At 36.5% G+C, this 24,319-nt stretch overlaps 1 protein-coding gene across 32 annotated transcripts in view; it reads right to left on the reverse strand.

Moving 5' to 3' along the window:
* Positions 1 to 2,873: 2,873 nt before the first annotated feature.
* LOC100121288 (voltage-dependent calcium channel type A subunit alpha-1) overlaps positions 2,874 to 24,319 on the reverse strand; it is a 117,946-nt gene continuing 96,500 nt past the window's right edge. For 11 of the 32 annotated variants that reach the window (XM_031923506.1, XM_031923508.1, XM_031923514.1 and 8 more), the window contains 14 exons: positions 22,762 to 22,878; positions 22,599 to 22,664; positions 21,200 to 21,291; positions 19,831 to 20,312; positions 19,586 to 19,690; positions 19,409 to 19,509; positions 17,628 to 17,684; positions 13,968 to 14,182; positions 13,870 to 13,879; positions 11,277 to 11,407; positions 11,021 to 11,187; positions 10,554 to 10,586; positions 8,447 to 8,976; positions 2,874 to 7,766 (listed from right to left, as the gene is read on the reverse strand). In XM_031923506.1, the coding sequence (XP_031779366.1) occupies positions 7,707 to 7,766; positions 8,447 to 8,976; positions 10,554 to 10,586; positions 11,021 to 11,187; positions 11,277 to 11,407; positions 13,870 to 13,879; positions 13,968 to 14,182; positions 17,628 to 17,684; positions 19,409 to 19,509; positions 19,586 to 19,690; positions 19,831 to 20,312; positions 21,200 to 21,291; positions 22,599 to 22,664; positions 22,762 to 22,878 (2,166 nt within the window). In that variant the 3' untranslated portion in view covers positions 2,874 to 7,706. Of the gene's footprint in view, positions 7,767 to 7,842; positions 7,896 to 8,446; positions 8,977 to 10,553; positions 10,587 to 11,020; positions 11,188 to 11,276; positions 11,408 to 13,869; positions 13,880 to 13,967; positions 14,183 to 17,627; positions 17,685 to 19,408; positions 19,510 to 19,585; positions 19,691 to 19,830; positions 20,313 to 21,199; positions 21,292 to 22,228; positions 22,321 to 22,598; positions 22,665 to 22,761; positions 22,903 to 24,319 lie in introns of those variants that run through there. The other 21 variants (XM_031923523.1, XM_032597604.1, XM_016982970.2 and 18 more) reach the window with 15 other exon arrangements.

Genomic DNA, 24,319 nt, shown 5'->3' on the forward strand with positions numbered 1-24,319 from the left:
TTAATTATACTTGTTCTCTCGCGTTATACATCTATATCTCCCGTGTCAACGATAGCGGCATTTTCGCGCGAGCTAGTTTCTTTCGTCGTTACACAATTACATCGTTAGAGCTAAGGATTCATTTAAGATATACAGTCGTATCGCGGAGATGCGAAATATGCGATTTTTTTTTATTACAACAACGCTCGCTCTCGTCGTGAAAAAAGTGACAAATTATTCGTTTATCTCGACGTGTAATATATAATATATTTTGTGCCTCGCTCGCGGTGCGTCGTTCTCTCGGCGAAGCGCCAGTGACGTCGCGCGTCGTTTTTCTTTCATTATATTATTTATAATAATAATCTCGTCCGATTGCATCGTCGATTTCATAGTGTAATTTTTTGCGCATACACGTTTTTCACTTTTAGTTGATCCGATTATTCCCTATACATTAACTTCTCGATCAGTAATAGCCGTGACTCTGATCGACTTTCTTGTTCTCCCGCACGGCTTCGTCGTATCTTGCATTTATATTTATAATAATCGTTTACGTGTATGTATAGTGTGTATATATATATATATATATAACTTAACTTATTGTATATATATATATACAATCTTTTTTGTTTTTCCTTTTCGAGACAAAGGGAAAAGAACGAATCTTATGTGGAGTATTTATATACATACAGTGAGTATAATATACAATAAGTTTACACAGTGACACGAGGCCAGACGGTAGACTGCCCGGAAATTTCCGTATATATTCCTGCGTTATATGCATCGTTATTTTTTGTCTTTTCGTTCAAGAGAGATAGAGAAGATTAAAGCGCGATCGATACGATGTCCGGAATCATCGTCGGTATAATTTTTATACTTCGTTCCGGCGAGTCGAATTATACTTTTATTTTTGTCATATTTATAATTATTTATACTTATATAATCGAGAGAAAAAATAGAGTCGACGATGGCAGTCCGAGCATTTTCCGAGCAGCTTGCAGCCCGAGCCTCTGGTTTACAATTGTTTTTTTCCTTCTTCAACATGCACGCACTCGGTTTTACACAATATTTATATATACTTGCTCGTATATTTTCGAAGGTAATTTATATATTCAAAGTCAAAGCGTCCAATGGTTGATCCTCGAATTTTCTCCGGGCTCGCGTTCATTCGTATTGACACGCACACATCTCTCCAGTTCGTGTAATGCAACATATTTATATTGTGTATAAGGTTTCGTATAACAATGAGTCGTGAGCCTCCGAAGTAGTCGCGTCCTCAGTCATTTTTGTTCTCTTTACACGTGTGTGTGTGTATTACATTCGATCATCCACGACAGCTTGCGAATGATGTTCGTCGTATTTGCATTTGCGCACCTGCAGCAAGTTTATTCGGGCCGTGTGCGGGCGACGCGTTTCTATAATAGTCATTGTCTGAAGTAATTCCAACGTTTCGTTGTCATATGCAAATGCACTCTGTCGAACCTTTTCGCTCTATACCGTTTACTGCTACTGATTTTACGGAATTTCATTTTTTCGACAATTATAAATAACGAGAGAAAGGGTAAAAGAGACGATGCAACATTTAGGCGTGGAGGTACGCAAGGGGTATAAAAATTGGAACCCGTGACTTTCGTAAATGCGGAGGAAGAGAGAAGAAACAAGAAAGTGTTTGAGTGTGTGCGTTTTTTTAAATAAATCAACAAAATAACGTGATTTTTCAATGTATGTATTTAAACGATATATAAGCGAAAAAGGTTTAACAAGACTATCTATCTAGGTACATTTCCACTCCTTGCTTCTTTTTTTTTATTTTGTTAACATTGCACACAAGCTACTTAAAGACTGGATTTTTTTCACTTTATTATACTTCATCTATAGACTTTCTCTCTCGCACATGCTCGCGGATGTATATAATAATTTTTGAGTCCTCTCTGTCTCTCAGACACACTCGCGCCAGCTCATTCACAGCTGCAGACACATAATCTCTCGTATGTATATATATATATATATATATATATATATATATATATATATATATATATATATATATATATACGCGCGCGCGCTCATCGTCATCAAAAAAGAACACTGATATTTTTTTAATAAAAAACATTAATTTCATCATTCGGATTATTATAATTAAGTTTAGAGATTATATCGAAGTGTCGACGAGTTCGATTATTATTTGCAAAAGTATGAAACTCTAGTAGAGCCGCCGCCGTGTCGCCGGCCCAAGAGGTCTAGTGACGTAGTGGAATATATATATATATATTTTTTCATTCATATAATATAATTAATAATTAATTATATCCATTTTTTTCTTTCATTTTTTATTATCGACGGGGTTATTTATCTCATTTGTTAAAGTTTTTATCTTTATTATTAAGTATTATATTATTATTTTATTTTCACTTGAATTATCGTGTATAGATGTGAATCTCTCGAAATGATATACACGTTCTCTCGTTCGCAATTTCGCCTTCAACACCACTCGACAAGTCGCCAACACACGTGGGCGACTCGTTTCAACTTTAGTTTTCTCTCTTTCATGCGTGGGATGTACGTGTATCGCGTGGCCGAACTTTTCCTCGACTCGATTCGACCAATGATTTTTGCTAAACTTTTCTCGATGATCTTTGATGTTTACGACTATAGTAGTTATAAAGGAGCCGATCACGAGTCAAGGAAAACTTTCGAACCGCGTTTATACACTGATAACATCAATTCATGTTCATGCGTGTGTGATGTAATACGTGTTGTATTGTGTTATGCGCAAATATGTATAGATAAGTAGAAAAATCTTAATAATCGCATTGTATCGTACACTCTTCATTTACGTGAGATCTTTCGACATCATTTTATATTTTTATTATACACTTAAATTTTTCTCCCGTTTCTTTTTATCATAACGTAATTATATCATAGTTCGCGTCATTTCGTTTGTTAGATTACGAGTATACATAATGGAGACCTACAGATGATCGATTCGACGAATTGGCGAGTTTGGATATTAATGCGATTCTTTGTTATTATAGTATTATTATTATTATTTTACGTCTTTTCAAAGTCCCTCGCATCGATTAATCCTTGTATTTCCCGTATATCTCGAATGTATAGTTTGTAACGTCGTCTTTTGTTAATTATAACTTCGAACGTTTGGCCACGTATTTCTCTTTATGTCAATCAACTCTTTTATCATAAGTAGAAACAAAAGTAGAATGCACGCGAACGATTTTTTTCATGTTATTATATCTCGAAATCCGTAAATGAAGACCGTCGCGCGTTTACGAGTATGACTGCGACTTGTTTCTTGTTTATTTCATACTTCTTTAACCGACGAAGGGATAAAATGAAGGAATCGTATTGAGTTATCGTTTTAAACTTTATTTGTTATCTTTTTTAAATGTAAGTACTACGAGTGAGAAAAAACCGTTGACTACAGCCATCTTTTTTTATTTTTTAATAATATACGCGCATATCTGATTTACTTGATTCTTCTTATTCTTTCTCGTATAAGTGAACATTTATACTTTCTGCCTCATGGAACAGTCACACACGTGATCAGATTGAACTCGACTTTTTAATAATATAATTATTTTAATTACCTACAAGAGTCTTGTTTTTGTTGCCTTCGTGCTCCAAGACGATCTAGCGATCATGCCAATTATTTTCTCTTACACATTTACCGCCTCGACCTATCATACAACAGCGCCATCGGAGATCTTGGTCATATATCATTAGCGTTTTTTTTTATATTTCTTTAAATTCAAGTTAAACCTAGAAATTTCAAAATGAAGATTGGCTACGCGAGGTCCCTAAGAACTACGTTTACGCCGGCGCATCTATTTCATCTGTTCAAATTTCGCTTTGTTCTTGTCGTTCATCGACACACGGCTTCTAAATAGTTAATGTAATATAATGTATATTTATTATGTAACGAATAAATTTTTTTGTCATAGCAACGTTCGTACTCTTTCATACTCTCGCTCCCGGTTTACTCTTTAATATTTATATATTTTATATACTCTCATCATTCGTAAATCTATATCTGTAACAGGTATAGGTGTGACGCGTAATTTCGACAGCATACAAACACATTTCGGGGCTGTAATTATATACTTATAAACGTCCGCGCGGACAGGATCAAGTCCACTGTTTTTTTCGCTAAGATTTTATTCATCCTCAGCATTATCATATTTATCATTATTATTTTTTTAAATATTTATTATGCTCGGATTTATCACAGAAAAACATTATAATTTATGACGATTAAACCTACTACTGCCTTATATACTTTTTTTTTAACTCTCGCGGTCTTCTCTCATTTAATACATAATCAATAGTCATATAGCAGACGCGTACTTTTGTTCTCTGTGTTATTTTCTCCTTCATTTTTTCGTTCCTTAAAGGGAGACGAATATCTTTCTTTCCTCTTCCCGCGCTTGCTTTCGATCCTTGTTATTCTTCTGCGTCTCAATTATATTAACGACGTCCGGTGCGCCACACTCTTTTCTTTAAAGGTCTAGTAACGCGGACGATATACTTCAATACGAGATATACGATTGAGTTTTGTTTTAAAGCACTTAAGGGAAGAAACCACGCGATCCCGATTAAAAAGACGCAAAATCCTCTCGAGGCTTTTCGGTTCCGTCGGATTTTTTTTACATTTTTGTCGCTTTTTATGACTTTTTTTAAAACGTTTTTGACGAATACGCCGCAACAAATTCTCGAAAATCGGTGGTGAGTTTCTGTTCTGATAACTTTTGTGCACCGACATTTGAATAGTTGCATACGATTTGAGGAATATTTTGTTGCGACGTACTCAACATCGTAGTATACTTTAGCAATGCAACGATTGTTAATTTTTTTATTTTTTTTTTGTTTTTAATACTCGAACAAAATTATATGAATTTGCACAACCATTATTTGTGAGTCAACGCGAGAATATACTATAGACATCAGAGTTTAGTATCATCGAAAACAATCAAAATGCGAGCAACTACAGTATTTGATTTTTAAGTACAATTGGAGAATAATTGATAGATTTTTGGCGACGAAACAAAAAGAGAATGAAAACATCTCGTATATATTTATATATATTTATGAACAGTGTCGGAAGAAAGCGAATAGTAAGCTCTAGTATTTCGATCTATATATTTATGAACGCTACTTACGAATGATATATCGATCAATGAATTCACGAATAACACACGCTTATTTTTCCTTGTCTTTCTATTCGATTATAATCTTGTATATCCATTTATACGCAACCGTACGATTATATATCACGTATATTTTATGCGGATATTTTGTGATCGTGTCTCGTGTTCTTGCTCATGTATTTTTTTTTATATACGTCGTTTCATCATTCAAACACTCTATACACATTGGCAGTTATGTAATGTATTTGAATTTATTAATTAATAATGTAATATTACGCATTTCAGTTTGGCGCGATGTATAATATGTTTTATATTTTCTCTTTTTTCGGACGAAACAATGAAGATAAAAATAATTGGATATATCTCCCGAACGTAATTTGTTTTTATACTTCTAAAACAATTGTTTATTCAATAATATTTGGATAATGATAACGATTGCTAAATGATATCATGTAATAAACAATACATTTTGCAAAAATTATGCACGCACATAAGAACAAACGTAATAATAAATATAATATATGTATATAGTATAATACAATTCACGCAAAGAAATTTAAAAACTATAGATACAATCTGTTTGAACTCTGTAATAGTAACGAACTGACTCTCGAACGCGCGGGATTAAAACAAAGTTGCACATATTATCTATATATATCTGCTTATAAAAGAAACATTCAATTTTCAATAATACTCTTGTCCTCGCGGGATAACATCTTTTTCATCACTTACTTTCTCTATATTGAACAGGTAGTATTAATCGCAATTATAATTACAATGTTACATTTAATAAATTTCTTCTCATTCAATAATATTTAGCAAGCATAACAATAAAATCGGTATTAGGTAATGAGCAATATACAAAGTGTGTTTTTTTTCTCAAACGGCGCCAAGTATCGTTTGGCTCCTCGTCAGCCGATCACGATTCTGGCTTCGAATGTATACTCGCGCTCGGTGTGTGGTTTATTCTGCTTCCTCGTAATCGTTTAATTTCCGGTATCTCTCCTATATCGTTTGTTATATTCTGCAAGAAGATCGCGAAATCGGCCTTCTACGATTAGCATCTACAACTCGGTACATATGCTCGATGATGGGAAATTTTATTTTTTTTTCTTCTCGAGTTATAATTAATTTTCTATTTAATTATTTCTCAGACTTTCCTCGGGTCTCTTGCGCGCGAGTTGAGTTACATATACAGCGCGGCTGCTTGTGTGATCGCATTACAAGGTGGACTCTTGGGTTTTTATCTATTTTTTAATTTTGTTATCATTTTTTATTCTGTTTGTTAGTGTATCAGTCGGTTTCTCCGTTCGAAGGCTCGACCCGTCGTATCTCTTTGTGTTTATTTATTTTTTTCGATTCTTTCGTATATATTATTTCTTTAAAATCATTTATACTCTTGCAGTGGACTTGCTCGTACACGCTCTTTCTCGCTCTTACATCTGTATATTTTCTCTTATTTATCTCGACTCGCTTCTATTATACGGTTTGATAATTTTGGCAGTTCGGAAGGAACGCAAGAAATGCAACGCTAAATTTGCAGTCGTACTAGGCTCCTAAAAAGCTAACCAGAGACGCATCCCCGACTCTTTTTACTTTCTTTCATCATATCAATATGAGTTTTTTGCGATATTTTCTTTCTTTCTTCATTATTATTTTTATCTTTATAATCCGTATAAAAAGGGGGTGACACCGTGTCCGAGTATGTTTTACATATAACTTTATCATATACTTGTGTGTATGTGTGTTTAATTACGTGTTATATCGTCTGTTCGTATGTGTCGACAATGTGTTTGTTGTGTTTACAAGTGTATAATATATACTTATATATCGTTCAGCGAAAATGGAAAAAATATGAAAAACCTCGACTGTGTGTCGTACAGTGGTTACGATGAAAGAGTTGATGCGTCGCTATATATATAATACTAATAATAATACGTCGACATTGTAATAATCGCTTCTTCTCGTAAACTCCTCCTTCATTTTTTTTTGTTTGTTTACACCTTAAATATAAAAAAAACTCTTCAGCGTGTATGTGTATGTACAACCGGTCGTGCTCGTGATAAAATCTTTTCTAGGATTAATTAGCTAGTCCCGCTCTCAGTTTACATAGAAAAAAGAACTCGTCGGAGGTTTTCTCAATGTTAATTTTTTCCGCAAGTTTAGCCTCAAGTATATATAACGCTGAACAGCTTTCTTTGCTTCTCACACTGTCTGACCCTCTACATCCTTATACTTATACTCATTATATATTTATATGTATATATAATGCATACATAACGTCTATACCGCAGAGGAAAAAAAGAGCGGGAATATCGCCGGCTCCGCCTTCGTTCCTCCGAACCGAGCCTGCACTCGCGCGCTTGTGATTATATTTATCCGTTTTGTTTTATCTTGTTTCTTTGTTACACATTTCAAGAAATTGTGTAGGGTGTGTTCGCGCGCGCGCGCGCGCGTGTGTGTGTGTACGTCGGTCGGGCGCCGCCTTTAGAGCGAAACGGACGATGAGGATGACTCGGTGTTGCAGGGCGCTCGCGGATGGCAGTGTGGTCCCGGGCGCCACCGGGGCTAGCACCAGTCGTCGTCGTCGCTGTCCGAGTGCCTGGAACGCGGCGCTCGCTGTTTTGTCTGGAAACAAAAATTTTCCAAGTTCATCATTCTGCCTGGCCATGATTTCAAGCTATCTCGATTAGTCAATATTTACTTTGAAGCGAAGTGAAAGAATTTTTATTTGTCCTATTCTTGCTTCGGAGATTCCTTAAGCATAATTCATCGACATATGTATTACACTCGTGTATTAATAAGCTCATTATAACATTTCTCGAAGAAGTACTATAGAATGATCTTCTCTAGAGACAAAGCTAATCTTCTTCAATGTTGAAGGAAAGACGTGATTATAACGAGAACGATATATTGTATCTATAGTATAACACACGAAGCTATAGAACTGTCTTCAGTAGTAACGACCGAGTTTGGTCGGGCGCCCCATATTACTTCTGCACGAGTGAAGTTATTTAGTTTCATGTTTATTATAATAAAAAATCAATCATCTAAGGTGGACAGTTATATGTATACACTAACCAAAAGCATCTTAACAACATGTTTCAAAAAAAGAAAAAAATTCTAATCTAGTATATAGTAAAGACAACTAACGAAACATCGAGTGCACGTTTCATACTTTCCACATAGAGAGAGAGAGAGAGAGAGAGAGAGAGAGAGGGAGAGAGAGAGAGAGAGAGAGAGAGAGAGAGAGGGAGAGAGAGAGAGAGAGAGAGAGAGAGAGTAGTAGGATAAAAATTCCGACAAACCTGTGGCTTGTAACCGTTGGGCACAGGGCTGGGCAGCATTCTGCCGCCTCTTCCCATGGCAACGGCCTGCTCGAAGCTGAGCGGACAGGTTCCGGCCATCGCCTGCGAGCCAAGTCCGTTCGTGGGTGGAGGCACCACAGCCCCGGGCTGTTGCGCCGCCACAGCCACTGCCGCCTGCACTGCCAGGGGCCCGTGGGTCGGCGAAGCATTCAGCTTGGGAAAGTTGATGTTCGCCGGAGCCTTGAGTTGCAGTGTCGAGGGCTTGTTGGGCGTCGGTGGCAGTCGCCGCCCGGTGCGCCTCGTCACCAGGACCGGATAGCTGTGCTGGTGGGGCTGATGGTGGTAGTGGTGGTGACCGCCGGGACCGATGCCGCCGCCACCGCGTCTAGCCGTCATCGGCGAAGGTGAGCGCGAGCGCTGCTCCAGCGACGTCGTGCCGTAGCGGTGGTGCTGGTGGTGCTGGTGGTCCAGGTGGTCTCGGTGCACCGGCGACGGTGAACGCGCCGGAGACGTCGAGGCACTCCACGGACCTGTATTCCAGAAATCGTTAGCTTGGGTCTCTTTTTTAGGCTCCTTACTTTGTCCAGTATGGCAGGGTTGCAGCTTTGAATTCCGTCTCTCATCGCAGTCGATTCTTTTTTCAATTGACAAAGATGATTTTCATCGATCGACTGTTGAGCAAGTAGAATTCGAGGCTGGAACGACTACCCACTGCTTTTATAGGTGAATACAAAATAAATGCGTTCTTATGTATATATACTCAAATTTTTATACACGCGTTTTACGAGAATCGGAGCTATAGTTTACTTCAGACTTGTAGCATTACAAAGAAAAATCGTAGAAAGTATAATCTATTACTCTAGCGATTTATACGACGTTACTCTGAAACGAAGCCGACATGAACGAGTGCGACTTTACGGCGCCTTTGCACGTCTTCATGATCGTTTTGCAGCTTTTGCTCAGAGCAACGAACTTTTCTAAATAAAATCAAAATACGTAATATCATGTACTTAGATATCCTCGATAAAAGAACAACTAAGTCTTGCGGCATTCCTTAAAGAAGAAAATATAATATATTTACAGATGATAGATCATCCGATGCTACGCTGCCTTGCAAAGCTCAAAAAATTTCAATCTGAAAAAACTTGTATTCTGTCTGTATATCATATCGATTTCTCGAACGACTACAAGTGTGCGGATTATCTTTTGAAATTCTCCTTTTGTCTCTCGACGCATGAATAACTACGTGCAATAACTCGTGTATAGCCAACGACTATTCTATAACATATGTATGTACGATTCGACCAAGTATAACCTTGCCAATGACAACAAGACCGCAGCATCGACTGAATATCGATGACGTTTAAAATTCTAACAAAGCGGTATAGAACGTGCCTGCACAAGGTGATACTTGGTCTTTGTGTAGTGTGTGTATGTGTAACACAGCCGTTGACTACAAGGCAGACTTGTCTACAAGTGCCAGGTGAGCATACTATACAACCATGTCAAGCGTCACATCTTTTACGAGTAATTATCATACATACTCGTCGTCGATCTAGGACCGGCGACTCTAAATCTCTCGTTTGGCGTGCATAACGAGTTAATTCTAAAGATACGTGTATCTAGCGCTATGGTGATGCAAATCACACATTATGTAGTAAATGTTCAAACACACACACACACACGCGCACACGCACACACACACACACACAATAATACCGAGTGTCGATCCGCTCGGAATCTCTCCCTCTATACTACATGTCTCTTAAAGCTGTATCGAGAAATGCGCGATGTAGAACAACGACTGCGGCTTAATCCGAGATATCTGGGAGAGATTGAGAGCTCGATCGTGGTGGTGTGATATCGGCGACACGAAAATGTCTGTGTTTACCAAGTGTAAATCATAGTGTGTACCTGTGATGTAAAACTATATAAAACAAAAACAAAAGAGAAAGATATCGCAAAAAGCTGCTCTTGCAGGATAAAGAGAAAGAAGGAGAGTTATATAGACAGATAGAGTAGAGAGTTATAGACAGAGGATAGAGATAGAGATAGAGATAGATAGAAAGAGAAAGAGTTATGAAAATGCTTTGGTGAAAAGAATTACCATCGTCGTAATAGTCGCAGTGGTCGTAATAGTCTGTGTAGCGCATAACAGAACAGAACGAAGAAAACTTATTACATCGATTGACACATTGAGCTTGTTTCACTGATTGCGTATGTAATCTATTAACAGCAACATTCAAATGAATTTACACAACTCTTGCTGCAAGTTTTGAACCTTCGATCAGTTGGACATGAGAAAAATAAAGATGTATAAATAATGAGTTACAAACAAAAGAATAATCGATATATATATATATATATATATATATATATATATATATATATATATATATATATATATAATCTCCGGGCCCATCGCACTCAATATACAACTCTATAAAAAACAATGGATTATGTATATGAGACACACTGTTACTTGCAGCGCGAGATATATTTTTTTTTCCAAGAGTTAATAGTATAACTTCGCTCGCGCGCACGCAACGCGGAGACAGAAGCCGAATTATGCACCTCTTATCCTCCTCGAGTGAGTGTAGCGCGGGTAGCCGTGATGCGTGTGCCTCTGGATCTCGACGACGTTGTTGACGGTTTCGCTGAAGCCCAAGCCGTCGTGGTACTGCTGCTGCCGATGGTCGTACCTGTGCTGTCGAGGTGACGGCGACCTGAGGCAAATTCGGCTATGTTTAATCCATACATAATCGATTCACACCAAGGACAAGTAGAACATTGCGAATACACATGGCAATCGGCTGACATTAGGCTGTACCTTAGACTCGGCGATCGGGAATGTCTCGCCGGATGAGTCGCTGTGTGATGAGGATGAAGTCGCTCCGCGTGGGTGAGGCTCTCGAGACTGCCGGCTCTCGAGTCGCTGATCACGACGTCTTGCAGGTCCATCTAGAGGCGGGATTTCGTGGACGACGAGGGGAAGAAAGAGAAAAAAAGTCGGCCGTGAGTATTGGCAAGGCTCGAGGCTTGATTCGCGTTTGGTTATATCGTTAATTATATGCACGTAATCTAAGTATTATAGAAAAAATATATGTAAAGTAGAGATACAAGACGAAATCGAGTCGAGCTCAAGAAAAAATATATCGTGTCGTAATAATGTAATACTCAATATATAATAGAATCTTGGCTTCGTGTTCCGATCTTGGCATCGAACAAATCAACATCGGGTTCGAGAACGACGATTTCTTTTTTAATACCAGCTGCACCTCCGCATCGTTGTTGGGCGATGCGTCGATGAGCCGAAACGCGATGTACGTTTTAATAGTTATGTATCAAGCAAGTTTTTTATGATATTCGGCGTATCGGCGCCTTTTGCCTCTGTCGATGGATCAGCTGTCCGAGCGAATCGCTATAATACTCTGTTGTAGAGATTCGACCGAAAGCTTTTCGTATTTTTTTTTGTTGCATGTGCAAGCTCCACTCAGCGTGTTGTCACTACTTGCGCTCTAATGGAATTACGTTCTCAACTATTGTTGTGCGGGTCCTTTTTAAAGACACACCTACTTTATCAGAGAAAGAAAAATGCTACGCACACAATTTTGAACTAGATTTCTGAAGTTTTGAAAAGACATTTAGTTTAAAAAGGACGTGGAGTCGTGATCTATTAGACGTAAGTTTGCTAAGTGAAACTGCTTCGAGTGAAGCGATTTGAAAGAAGTACCATAGCTTGCAAAAAGGTATGTAGAAAAATCGAGGTAGTCTATCATGCCCAAGTGTGAAAAATCTTGTAGTAGTAAAATTTTGATAGAAAAAAACATGCTCATGCGATTGAAAAAAGATGTCTATCTCATCTTCTTTGTTCTCTTAGTTATTCGCTATATATCCTGGTGCAGCGAGTATCTATTTATGCGTATACGGAGACTTGAGACTGATGGCATCTTCCAGAGTAGAGGCAGAGCGATCTATTTTAGGCGTGTGTACTTACCGGTGATATTTCACAACCGACACACCGGATTAGCGATTTTTATCGTTCGTACGCCTCATTATCGCGCGAGGTTCACGTATATTATTTCGTAATTGTTATTCTGATTATACACATTACACGTACACAGATGGTTATACAACATTATTCAGATACGTTAATCTAGTTGTTCTCCTGGATGTCGAAAGCAGCTAGGGAAGGGTGGGACTCTCTAAAGTCGTTATGTGAGTGTATAATATAAATATATAGAGTTACGGTATCATATCTAATTTCGCCATTTTCTAGTAAAATGTCATCTATGATGAGTTGGAGAGGGTTGATGGACTGATGAGGGGAGATTCACTAAACTACTGGGGAAAATGTTTGATGATTGATTTTGTATATATAGTATTATTCAAAAACGATAAAAAAAAACTAATCTTTCGTATAGAAATATCTAAATGTTGTATGCTAACGGGGTTGAAGAGGTCGCGATGGTCGTGTAAACATTGAATGTAATCTAATATATATATATATATATATATATATATAGTATAAGGTAGAGATTTCTCTATAAGAAATCGAATATCAATTGTATCATACAGTATCTGCGATCATCAACACAAACGCACTTTTAAATGTAAGTATATAGTAAATATAGCAATAAAAATACAACTGGTTACTCTATCAATGGGGTTCACTAACACTTAAACGCAATAACTAAAACACGCCTCGTGTCTACGTTAAAGTCGCGCAATACCGTCAAAGATCCAATCTCGACAGGGCTTATGCAAAGTACAATGTTGAAATTCAAAAATATTGCGAATCTTACTATAAAAATCAAAATTAATAGAGTAAAGTGATCAAAGAAAATATAATATACAAACTCAAATCAGCTCGACTTTAAAATAAAAAATAAGATAATTTGCTGTAATTGGATTTGAGAAAAAGAACCGAGCGTTGACACCTTGCGGTAACGGATCGAGGATCGAGGTGCGTAGGTGTTGGCGTGGTGACGATGATGGTGGTGGTGGTGATGGTACGAGGATGGTCGATGGTGATGATGATGATGATCATGACGATGATAATCATGACGATGCGGTCGATGGCGGTACGATTGATCGTAGTAGTACTGATCATAGTATCGATTATTATTGTCGTAGTAGGTGTTGTTGTAGCTGTCGTAGTTGTCGTAGTAGTACTGATTTCGGTAACGATTTCGGTTTCTGAGTCGGTGATAGAGATGATGATGACAATACTGGGCGTACTCCCGACGTGCCGGTCGGGAGGGCTCCGTCAGCAATGGCTCTAGATCGGGGCTGAGGCGCTCATCGCCGTTACTAATGATTGCCGAACCGTGAAACCCCGCCCCGTGAGGCCCAACCCCTCCCTGGCTACTCTCTCCGTTGCTCCCTAGTTTATCGTACTGCTGTGACACCTTCCAGTTCACCTTTTTGTTCCTAAAACCGAGCAAGCAGAGCAACGATCGTTGCGTCAGTGAACTTTGTACAGTGGAGCTCATAAATTTTTGACGAATCGACGACTTACCTGATGCTACGCTGACGTCTCTGCTCGGCGGCCGCGAATATCCCGAGGGGACCCTCCTCCTCGTCGCCGTGCGAGCCTCTGGGCAGGTGATGATGCTCCTTGTGGTCGGGTGCGCCCGGTGGTTCCAGGCTGTTGGTCCGACTGCTCGGATGGTGGTTATTCCCCGCGTGGTTCACCGCGGCCGCGTCCAGCAACGCCTCCAAGAAGGCCGAGCGCTGTATCGTGAGTGGAAGCGAAACAACACCCGTTCGGTCAGACTCTCCAAATCTCGTATTTCAGATCTCTCTCTTTCACTCTCACATCACAATAATTAATTTATAACCATCTTTTAAGAATTTACTTTTTAATTTTGCAGAATCCACTGTACTTTTTTTCGTTACGCGGTATGTACACAGGCACATACAGGCTTTTCCTCCGACACGAATCTTCTCTCGCACTGTTTTCCGCTGCGTTTAATACAGACATTTGCCTTTTTTCTACTCTCTCTAGTCTCCTTCGGGTGTTGCTTTCGCGAATGTATTATTCGAGAGATGGAGGTTTTATTTTTTTGAGAACAAAAATGCATGTAAACACCAAGAGACAAAAAGGAGCACGAGAGCAGAAAAATGTAATTTACTAACTTTTGTTGATTATTAGAAAAATGCTTAAAAAACCATGCCAGAAAAAAGTGTCGTGGTGGATTAGTGCAGAGTGTCTTTTTATTATGAGAAGATTTAAAACGTTGGTCATGCATGATTGAACAGTAATTCATTTAAGTGATCATTTTTTTTAATCAAAATTATGTGTCTCTTGAGATCTGTGCTGCTTGAGGAATGATAAATGTAAACTAGATTGACTGAGAAGTGACATATCAGCGACGATCTCATAGTCATGATTGTAAATTAAAAAATTTTATAGTGTTCGTTATTTAATTGAAGTTTACTTTTACATTTATAGATGGTTGCTTTTATTTTGAAACATTTAATTTTCATTGTCATTTAAAGCCTGTATATGTTTGTTGGATAGCGTACACTTTGAATTTGGATGCTGCTTTTATGGCACACGTGATGGTGTCGACAGTTAATGACATTTGGAATAATGCCAGTATATTACGGGACATAAAAAAGTTCTGCAATATACTTGTTTTATTTGTTATTATTATATAATAAAGCATGCAAAGCAAACTAATCGACGATGAATTTTAAAGACGATGACACACAGACAAAGTAAGAAAAAATTCATTGTCAATGGACGTTTGCGGTTATACGTGATAACGTGAATTTAACAGACGAGGATTTTCAAGCCAATAAGTAGATTTTAAGGATTTAGGGGTCCAAACGTAGCCACACAGACAAATTATTTACCTTTACAACCTATACGACAAAATAATCGTTATTGTACGGGGATTTGGTATTCAATTCATTACAAGCATGCCTGAGTAATATTTGAGGAATTAATCGCGCCTTCCGTCGACAGTGGAAAAATTCAAATCTTTCCATTGCCTCTGGAAGCATGTTAATTATGCTTCAATTTAAAAAAAAAGTGATTGTTCAGGGTAGTTATTGGGGGTAAAGACAGAAGTACGATCTAAAACACGCTTCAAGACCAATTTAAGCAAAAGAGAAAAAAGTTCTACGTTCATTATCATATAAGTATGCTAGGTTTATAATTTTAAAACTAATCTACAAGATGCTTAAGTAAAAGTTGAAGAGTATAAGTATCTCTCTAATGATATGCTTTTGTGACGAGTCTCAATCGACAACACAATGATTATCTAGAGGAATTATTGAATGAGCCATGGAATATCAATAGCTGTTCTATGCTCCTATACTTACATTTGGCTTTTTATATATCAATAAAATTCCTCAAGCATGATTGTGAAAAAGACTCGACTAGGACTACACAAGAGTATATAATTTAACTATGCTATCGTGAGTATAAGAAAAACAGTGTCTGACAAGTCAACTAGACAGTTACAAGAAAAAGAGATCAATGTTTAATATAAAAAAAGAGATAAAATATGTAATTACTCTAGCTTCGATCTAAGACCGACTAATTCTGCGATTAACTAAGCCATCGTATTGTAATGTTACTGATAAGACACATGATAAATAAAACACACTCGAGTGTCGTGCCTAAGAAGAAAAGAAAAAAGTTAGATGCGTATAAGTTATTATGAAGAGAAATGTTGTTATTGAGGCAAAAGGCGAGCTAGTTATCAATAAGTACTAGAGTCGTCAACGATTTTTATTTACGTTACTAATAGAAGAGTAAAGTAATAAAGAGGCTGCTGTTTTTCGTTACTTATACTCATGTAGACATTAGAGTTCAAGCGCAGGTTCTTTACTTACATCACAAGTAATTACTATATATAGAACGTTGACGAGAACGAGCCGCAAATACTTGTCCGGCAATTTGTAAATCGCTGCGCGCCCAGTATTTGCGCTTTCAATTTATTTAACGGGGTGTATATTTATAAAGTATAGGTATATTAAAGATTGCTTTCCAAAATACGCCTCGATTCGCAGCTGCTTATGAAGTAGTATTGTCGTTCGAAGCGTCTTTTGCAAGCCTAAAGTTCCAATCTCCCAATATCACGTGGCAATCCAAATTTATTGTAGTGTATTAGTATAGGTTATCAATTGGTCAAACATCCATTTTTTGAAAAAAGAAATGCATTAAAAGTATAAAACTCGTTGGATCGTTGCTGCAATATACGAAGATGGAACGACTACTGATCTATTTATTAACTATAGTAATATAATAATAATTGATCGTGCGTGCTCTGAAAAACAGGACCTGTTTTTATTTTGTTTTCTGTTTGTAAGGCACTAATACTTCTAATCTGCTATTATTTTAGTAGGCATTCTATTTTCTATAAAGTTGTACTATATTGTTCAGCTATAAGTGTTGCTGTTTAGGAAAGACTTAATAAAAAAATGCTCGTGTGGTGATGGTGATATATCGTACTAAAAGAAAGCACAGTTATCGATGTTGAAATCGGAACTGCAATACATTGTTCCTTTGTTGTGATTCATCGAAATCTGCGCTGCTCTCAATGTTTAAGAAAGAAATGTCAGGTAAGGTTCATGATGTTCAATGCCAAACTAAAGGGCTATAATAGTTAGCAAAACAGGTGTAACTGATAACTAAATTATAGAAACACAGTATAAGTATAATTATAAGGAACACAAATTTGAACACACACACACATATATATATATATATATATATATATATATATATATATATATATATATATATATATATATATATATATATATATATATATATATATATATATATATATATATATATATATATATATATATATATATAAACTATAATAGTATAACATCAAACGTAAATGTAAAAATAAATGCATATAAATGCAGTGAAAAAAGACGAGTTCTTCTCAAAAGTATAAAAATTTAGATAATATAATAATAATAAAAACAGAACAAAAAAAAGTTTGAATAATCAATAATAATTAATAAGAGTAATTATAATTGCAGTAAAAAAAAAGGAAGAGAGAAAAACAAGTCTTCAAAGCATATAATGATGAGGTGAACAATAAATGAGGAATGCATAAATGCTTAAACAAAAGTAGTACGACAAGTAAAAGAAAAATAATAATAGTGTCGAAAAAGAATTAAGATAAGAGAAAAGAGTAAGTACTACCGCCGTGGCCGCAGCACTTTGCCCGGCATTATCGTTATCGATAAGATCGTTATCGTTCTGTAAAACAAAGAAAAATCATAAACAGATGATTGAGAGCTTCGTTCTTAAACCTGTTGTTAAGGGTATAGTTTTTTCTTTTTTTTCTTCAGATTTAGTAGAATAATTAGCATTATAGTGCTCATCAAATAAATTATCTAATACCTAATTATAGTAGTATCAAATCACTCTAATTAATCTAAAGACCCGGCGATGCCGAGTTAATTTTCTCTGTATACTTTAATCAGATTATATCGTACTTCGTTACAGATGAAAGTCAATCAAAAATACCACTCAACACTCAGTCTTCTATAAGTGCCTACTAAACTTATTCGTTATACTCATATATTTATCTAAATCATCTAAACTTATATTAGGTCTCTAAAATTGGGAAATATAGTATTCATTTTATCTATTTCGTTATGTATTGCATTCTTTCATTATTGTCTAAAAATCGCTAATATTCAGATATAGGTTCTATATTGGCAATTCGCTTTTTTACTTATTATTTTGAGAAATATAAAAAATTAAGCTACGTTTACCGAAAACTATGTAGATTCATAAATATTAAGTGTAGGTCATCTATCAATATTATAAGTCTATTGTATAATCTTTGTAAATTATTTTCTAAGATCTATTATAACTATGTTGAAAACGGACATCACTTATTATTCTGGGTTAAATAACATCAATTATTTTCTACAATATAAAGAATTCGACTAACTCGAATCTTAATAATCGTAATATCCACAAATGCTTGATCATCGGATGATTAAGGGACAGCCGATATTTCGTCACTTCATCACTTTTACATTCAGTGATATTAACAAACGGGGTACAGATGTTCTGAAGGACAATCACAAATGACTGCGAAAGGCTTGATGAAATGACGTTGCTGACTCTATATATATATATATATTATATATATATATATATATATATATATATATATATATATATATATATATATATATATATATATATATATATATATATATATATATATATATATATATATATATATATATATATATATATATATATATATTATATATATATATATATATATATATATATATATATATATATATATACATACATACATATATATTTTTCTTTCAAATAATTATTTGGATCGGGTACACTTTCACAAGAATTATTAGCACTACTGAGCACAGAACAGTTCGAACGGTCTCCATTTTGCAAAAATGAATTCTTCTCTATTCACTATAGATTATGATCAGACTAATTGTAGTCAAACAAATATGAAATTCAGAATATTATATGAATGTGAAAATTTAGAAATGGAGACCAGATAAAAGAAACAAAAAAATAATACAAAAAATTAAAAACAGTTATCTAAAAGCTGCTGTTTAACACTTGGATATGCTAAACGAAATTCACAATCTTCACACACTGGCCGTCAACTCCTACGACGAAGAAGCCAACGACAAACACTCATTCGGACACGTAACTTTCATCATGATTTCGTTCTCTCTAATTTTCAAATTTATTCCCTTTCTATTAGAGGCTACCGATGTGACTCTGAACTAAGAATGATGTCATTTAAATGATTGAGGACGTACTAAAGTATCAAAGGGCTAAAATTGAAAAATTAGAGAGCCATCTTCAACGGTCAAAAAAAACATTATGCTTCGCATCAACATAAATTTATATAGTCAAAGGGGCATTATTACCGCGTATAGTAAGTATAAGTCTAGGTAGAAAAGGTTCCGAAAACTCACCTGAGTCGACTCCTTCTGGCCAAATCTCGTGGCCTTCCAACTCTCAAGGATCAGCAGTCCGGCGTAAATCTTACCCACCGTAAGCTTCTCTTTTTTCACGGCTGAAAAATTCATCAACAAAGAGTTTCAGTGTCCGATAATCAGAATGGAAAAATAATTTAGAAATAGAAGTACTACCTTCTGCCCTGGGTACCAATAGATCTAACAATTTCTTAGCCTGTAGAGGCCAAATGTTTCTTATGGTATCCCTCAGTTCTTCGTCGGCTTGGTCCATTTCATCCGCTGTTGGAAGGATATTCAGTAACAATTGCAAACAAAATGGTTGAACAGTACATTGCATTAAGTTCACTTATTCAATTTAAATTTGTACTTCAGTAGTGCAAGTCAGCGCTTGGTCAGATGATGCTGATACTTCAACTCACCGTTTCTCATCTTTATGCTGAGATTTTCCCTGATAAGCGCGAACAACGTCGTGGTAAAGTTGACCTTCCCGTCCACATCGACGGGCATGTTCATTCTTATCAGTTTCTTGTAGGCCAGCCTATTCGGACACTTGTTACCGAAGCCCAGCGGCGGATCCATGTTCTTCAGCATGTCGTACATCTCGGTGTAGTGGATCTTACCCGTGGCGTTGGGATCGTACTCGGCCCATATCCTGACGAACTCGTCGAGATGATGGGCGCCGAGAATCGACGAGTCGCGCGTCAGGTAGTCGAAGTTGTCCATAATGACGGCGACGAAGAGATTGAGCATGAGGAATGAGCAGAAGAAGATGAAGCTGACGAAGTAAGCGTAGGCGAGGTTCGAGCCGCATTTGTCGCCTGTCTCCTTCGAGCGCGGATCGCACGGCTGGTCCGCTATGCATGCCAGCATGATGTTCGGCCACGCCTCGCCCGTCGCGCATCTTCAGTGGGTGAGCACGAAAGAAAGAACACACGGTGGCTGCATTAGCTTGGCTCATCGTTCACGCGTTGCTTTACCGCCCTGCTCTTTATCTCTTTTTTTCTCTTTTTTTACTGTACTTTTAGCATTATAGTTATAACATGAAGCAGTCTTCGTTACTCGAGCAACGAGTATTTCGAGCTACTTTATCATATAAAACGCTAATTATATAAAGGTTTCATATAAAAGATATTACCATGTCAGTTACTAAGAAATGAAAAAAAAAACTTTTATAGAGACCTCGGAGTACGGGGGTATCTAGAAAGCCGTGCAGTGATTCAATCAAGCAAGCCATGAAACTGTCGACGTGCAGATCTAGCTCTAGAAGCTCGACCCAGTTCATGCATTTACGCTCTTTCATTGTTGGTGTGTCTAACAAATGATGATCAAGATTTACTCGAGTGAAGATATCTTTCAAATAAGTTTATACAATTTAATCAGTACGTTACGTGACTATCAAATTCATCTATGAACTCGAACCATTTTTAGGAGTTAAAATGGCTTGTTTAGATTACGTTAAAATCAGCATCATTTATTACGATTAAAATAAAAAGTGTCTAGTGTAGTGTGAGTGTTCTGAAAAGCAGTTGACGCTTCCATGGCTTGCATATCTACGTTAATAGTCTAAGTGTGTCGACGTGTGCAGGAAAACTAAATAGCTTTTGATTAATTTTGATAATCGAGGTTAAGACGGTTGTCGAAGTTTGGAAAAATAATTTACAAAGTATACTGAACCCACAAAAATCGTGGCTTACACTGATGTATACAGTACGAGTGAATGTACACACGCGAGCGCGAAAATTTTCCATAGCTTTCGTGCACGTCAAGTCTTGAGGTGGCAGCACTTACCGAAATAGTAACATCAGACCTTGAATAAAACTCTGAAAATTATTGTGCTTGTTGATCGAGTTTTTCTCCACCAAGGCGATGTTACCGAACACCTGAGGGAAGGTAAGCAGATGGCCGCAGCGAAAACAGAGCGAAAGCACCATTAGAATGAGTAGGATGATCGATTAAAAATGCGGTTCGAATTTGATCTCTTTTTTTAATAATCGGATGGTATCTTTTTTTATGTTTTCATCATCGTTTCTTTTCATCGTTCTATGGTTTTCTCTAGATCGATCGCGTGCTCTCTCTTTTGCTGGGCCAATTACTAGTGTCTGTTTGTATTTATGCCAACTAGCGGTGTGTGTATGTGTGTGTGTGAGAAAAGTATGTGATTATTAGCACTAATTGCCGTACTTGGTTGTTGATGAAATAATAAAAGAAGTCTGTCTCTACGACTAATATCATGAACAGAAAAAAGTATAAAGCTATAGTATTACGTAACGTTATTGTCTGGGGATGTATGATGAATAATAGTATAGTAAAAAAGTTCAATATAAAATTACCTAATATTCGTCGAGCAGCTTACTTCTAAGTCTACACTCACAAGCTATGACTAGTATTATCATACGTTCTTTGTTTACCAAAAAATTACTAAGTATATAATCAAGAATGATTAAAATCGCCCTTGTCGCTCAAAAGTACTGTCTTTCCATTAGCCTTCTACGATTACTTAATATAATATGTAAGAATAAAAGTATTGCCTATGTATCAGTCACTGTTGCTTACAGAAAAAAAAAGAAAGTCGGCTAAAAAGTGGTATCAAAAATATAGAAACATTGTCTGTGAAAAAAAAAGTAATAAAGTATAATAAAAAAGTTGTATTGACTATGAAGCAGAATTACGAGAAAAAACGAGTGGGCGATATGTAATAATAATAATAATAATAAAAGATTAAAAAGCGCTCTTCTATGTTTCAAGTTCATTTAGCGAGAAAAATTTTGGCCCTCGAGTAGTACGGGCCCAATATCATGGTTCAGCTGCTCGACTCACCGAAAGAGCAACATAAGACCGCCAAAAAAGGACTGAAAGTTGTTGTGTGATTCGATAGCCGTCGTTGGATCGTTCGCCAGATTTCCAAAGACCTGATGGTTAAAGATAGAGTTTTCAGATGACTTATTGTGTTCGTTACAGTACGTGGCACTGGAAACTTGCAAAATCTCTCTTTCTCTCGATTCACCGCTTTTATAAATATACTTTCGGGGACACACTCACAGTGCACCCCACTATGCATTTGTGACTATACATCCGTTGTGTGTATTCCCACCCGATCAGTAGGATGAATGATTATTATGATTTCGAGATGATTTTTTTAGTACATTTCAAATTAATGTTTTTAGCCAATGTGGCCTACGACCCTTACCTGCATGCCGATGATTGCGTAAATGAAGAAGAGCATCGCTATGAGTAAACATACGTAAGGCAGAGCCTGGAATGAAGGATCGTTGAAATTCGTGTTAATTCGGATCAGTCAAGTTACATGTAAATTACACCAGTGAGAGAAAAAATGAGTCGGACAACCGTACCTTAAATGATTGAACGAACGTCCAAAGTAATATCCGTATGGTGTAACCTTGTCTGAGCAGCTTGATCAGCCTGGCCGCACGAAAGAGCCTGAGGAAGCCGACGTTGATGAAGTTCTCCTGCAGGGGACAGAGAAAATTGCACTTAAACACAAACAGATGCTGCTGCATGGGTTTGGCAAAAGAGCTGGGCTTCGCGCGCGCAAACGAGACGGCCCGAGTCATACGCGTCGACCTCGCCCACTTCCGAGCGAGACTCGATGCGATGCTTTTTAGGGGGCCATGCTCTTGCCCGGTCGAAGCTATCAAAAGCTCTTTATCCTTTTTTTCTATGTTTTTCTCTATATTTTTTATTTACTTTTTTCATAACAACTGTCTACAGATTTGTCTTTTCTATGATTTTTATGTGGACAAAAACTTGCTAGGTAGAATGTTCTACTTTTTTGATCAATTATCTACTGGCCTCAGGCCTAAATGGAATATTTGTATACGTATATGGACTGCCTCCAAGAAATAATGTCATTGGAAAATTTGGATTCAACAATTATTTGGATTGACACTACATTATTGTTTCAACAAAAATTTTTCAGGGCTACTACTTGGTCATCCAATTTAATGCACCATCAAATTTATGTTTTGAAAATTCGAGGTAGGTACTGTGGCATATATATGTTGTACTAAATAATATGGAAGGGCCGTGTGTTCAAGCGCGAAATCAAGATTGCACTGAAACCATTGGATTGCTGAACAAGGCAGCAAATTATTAGCGACACAGTAAAAGGCAGATAAAGGTTTAACATTTATTTCGAGCAGTAAAATATATGCGAATAGGCAGTATGAAAGAAAAATATATGTCCAAAATCCAAAGTAAAGCCTGCGAGAACCGCTTATCGAATACACGGTCCAACATTATGGTTATATAAACAGGTATTGACACAAATAGCAATTTTTAACATGAGCTACGTTGCACTCCAAGTGATCTTAACACTATATTATCTAATAGTCGAATTTAAATATTTTTCTCTTGAAATGCAACAATATTTACGTTATTGGTAGCTTAATGCAAGAAGATTTAACAATAAATATATATTGAAATATATACTCTTGAATATTAACTATCAACAAAAGGAGACTGGTTCAATTGCAATGTAAGCTTTAATAGAATCCAGAGAGGTTGAAGCTTTGACGTTTTGCATGGAATTTAAATGATCATAACAATTCTATTATTTTCAAAATTTTTAATTTATGATTTGATATAACTTTGAATGTGAAAAAAAAACAACTACAGATTAAAGTCTAGCACTCACTACATCTACAAATTTTTGTAGCTGTTTTTACTTTATTCTACATTCTGTAATAATTAAAATTGTTATGAGGGTATAAAATTTCGTAGCAAAACGTCTCTTTCGAATACTATACCTACAAATTGGCAGAATTTCTGAATCAACTATTTTTTATTTGAACAATTTTTCAATCCGCTATTATACTATTATACAGAAATATTTTAAGATAACAGAATTAATCGAACAATCTAACATTAAAATAATTATTAGATCGTGTA

This window comes from Nasonia vitripennis, chromosome 2, assembly GCF_009193385.2.
Source record: "Nasonia vitripennis strain AsymCx chromosome 2, Nvit_psr_1.1, whole genome shotgun sequence".
Classification (NCBI taxonomy): Eukaryota; Metazoa; Arthropoda; class Insecta; order Hymenoptera; family Pteromalidae; genus Nasonia; species Nasonia vitripennis.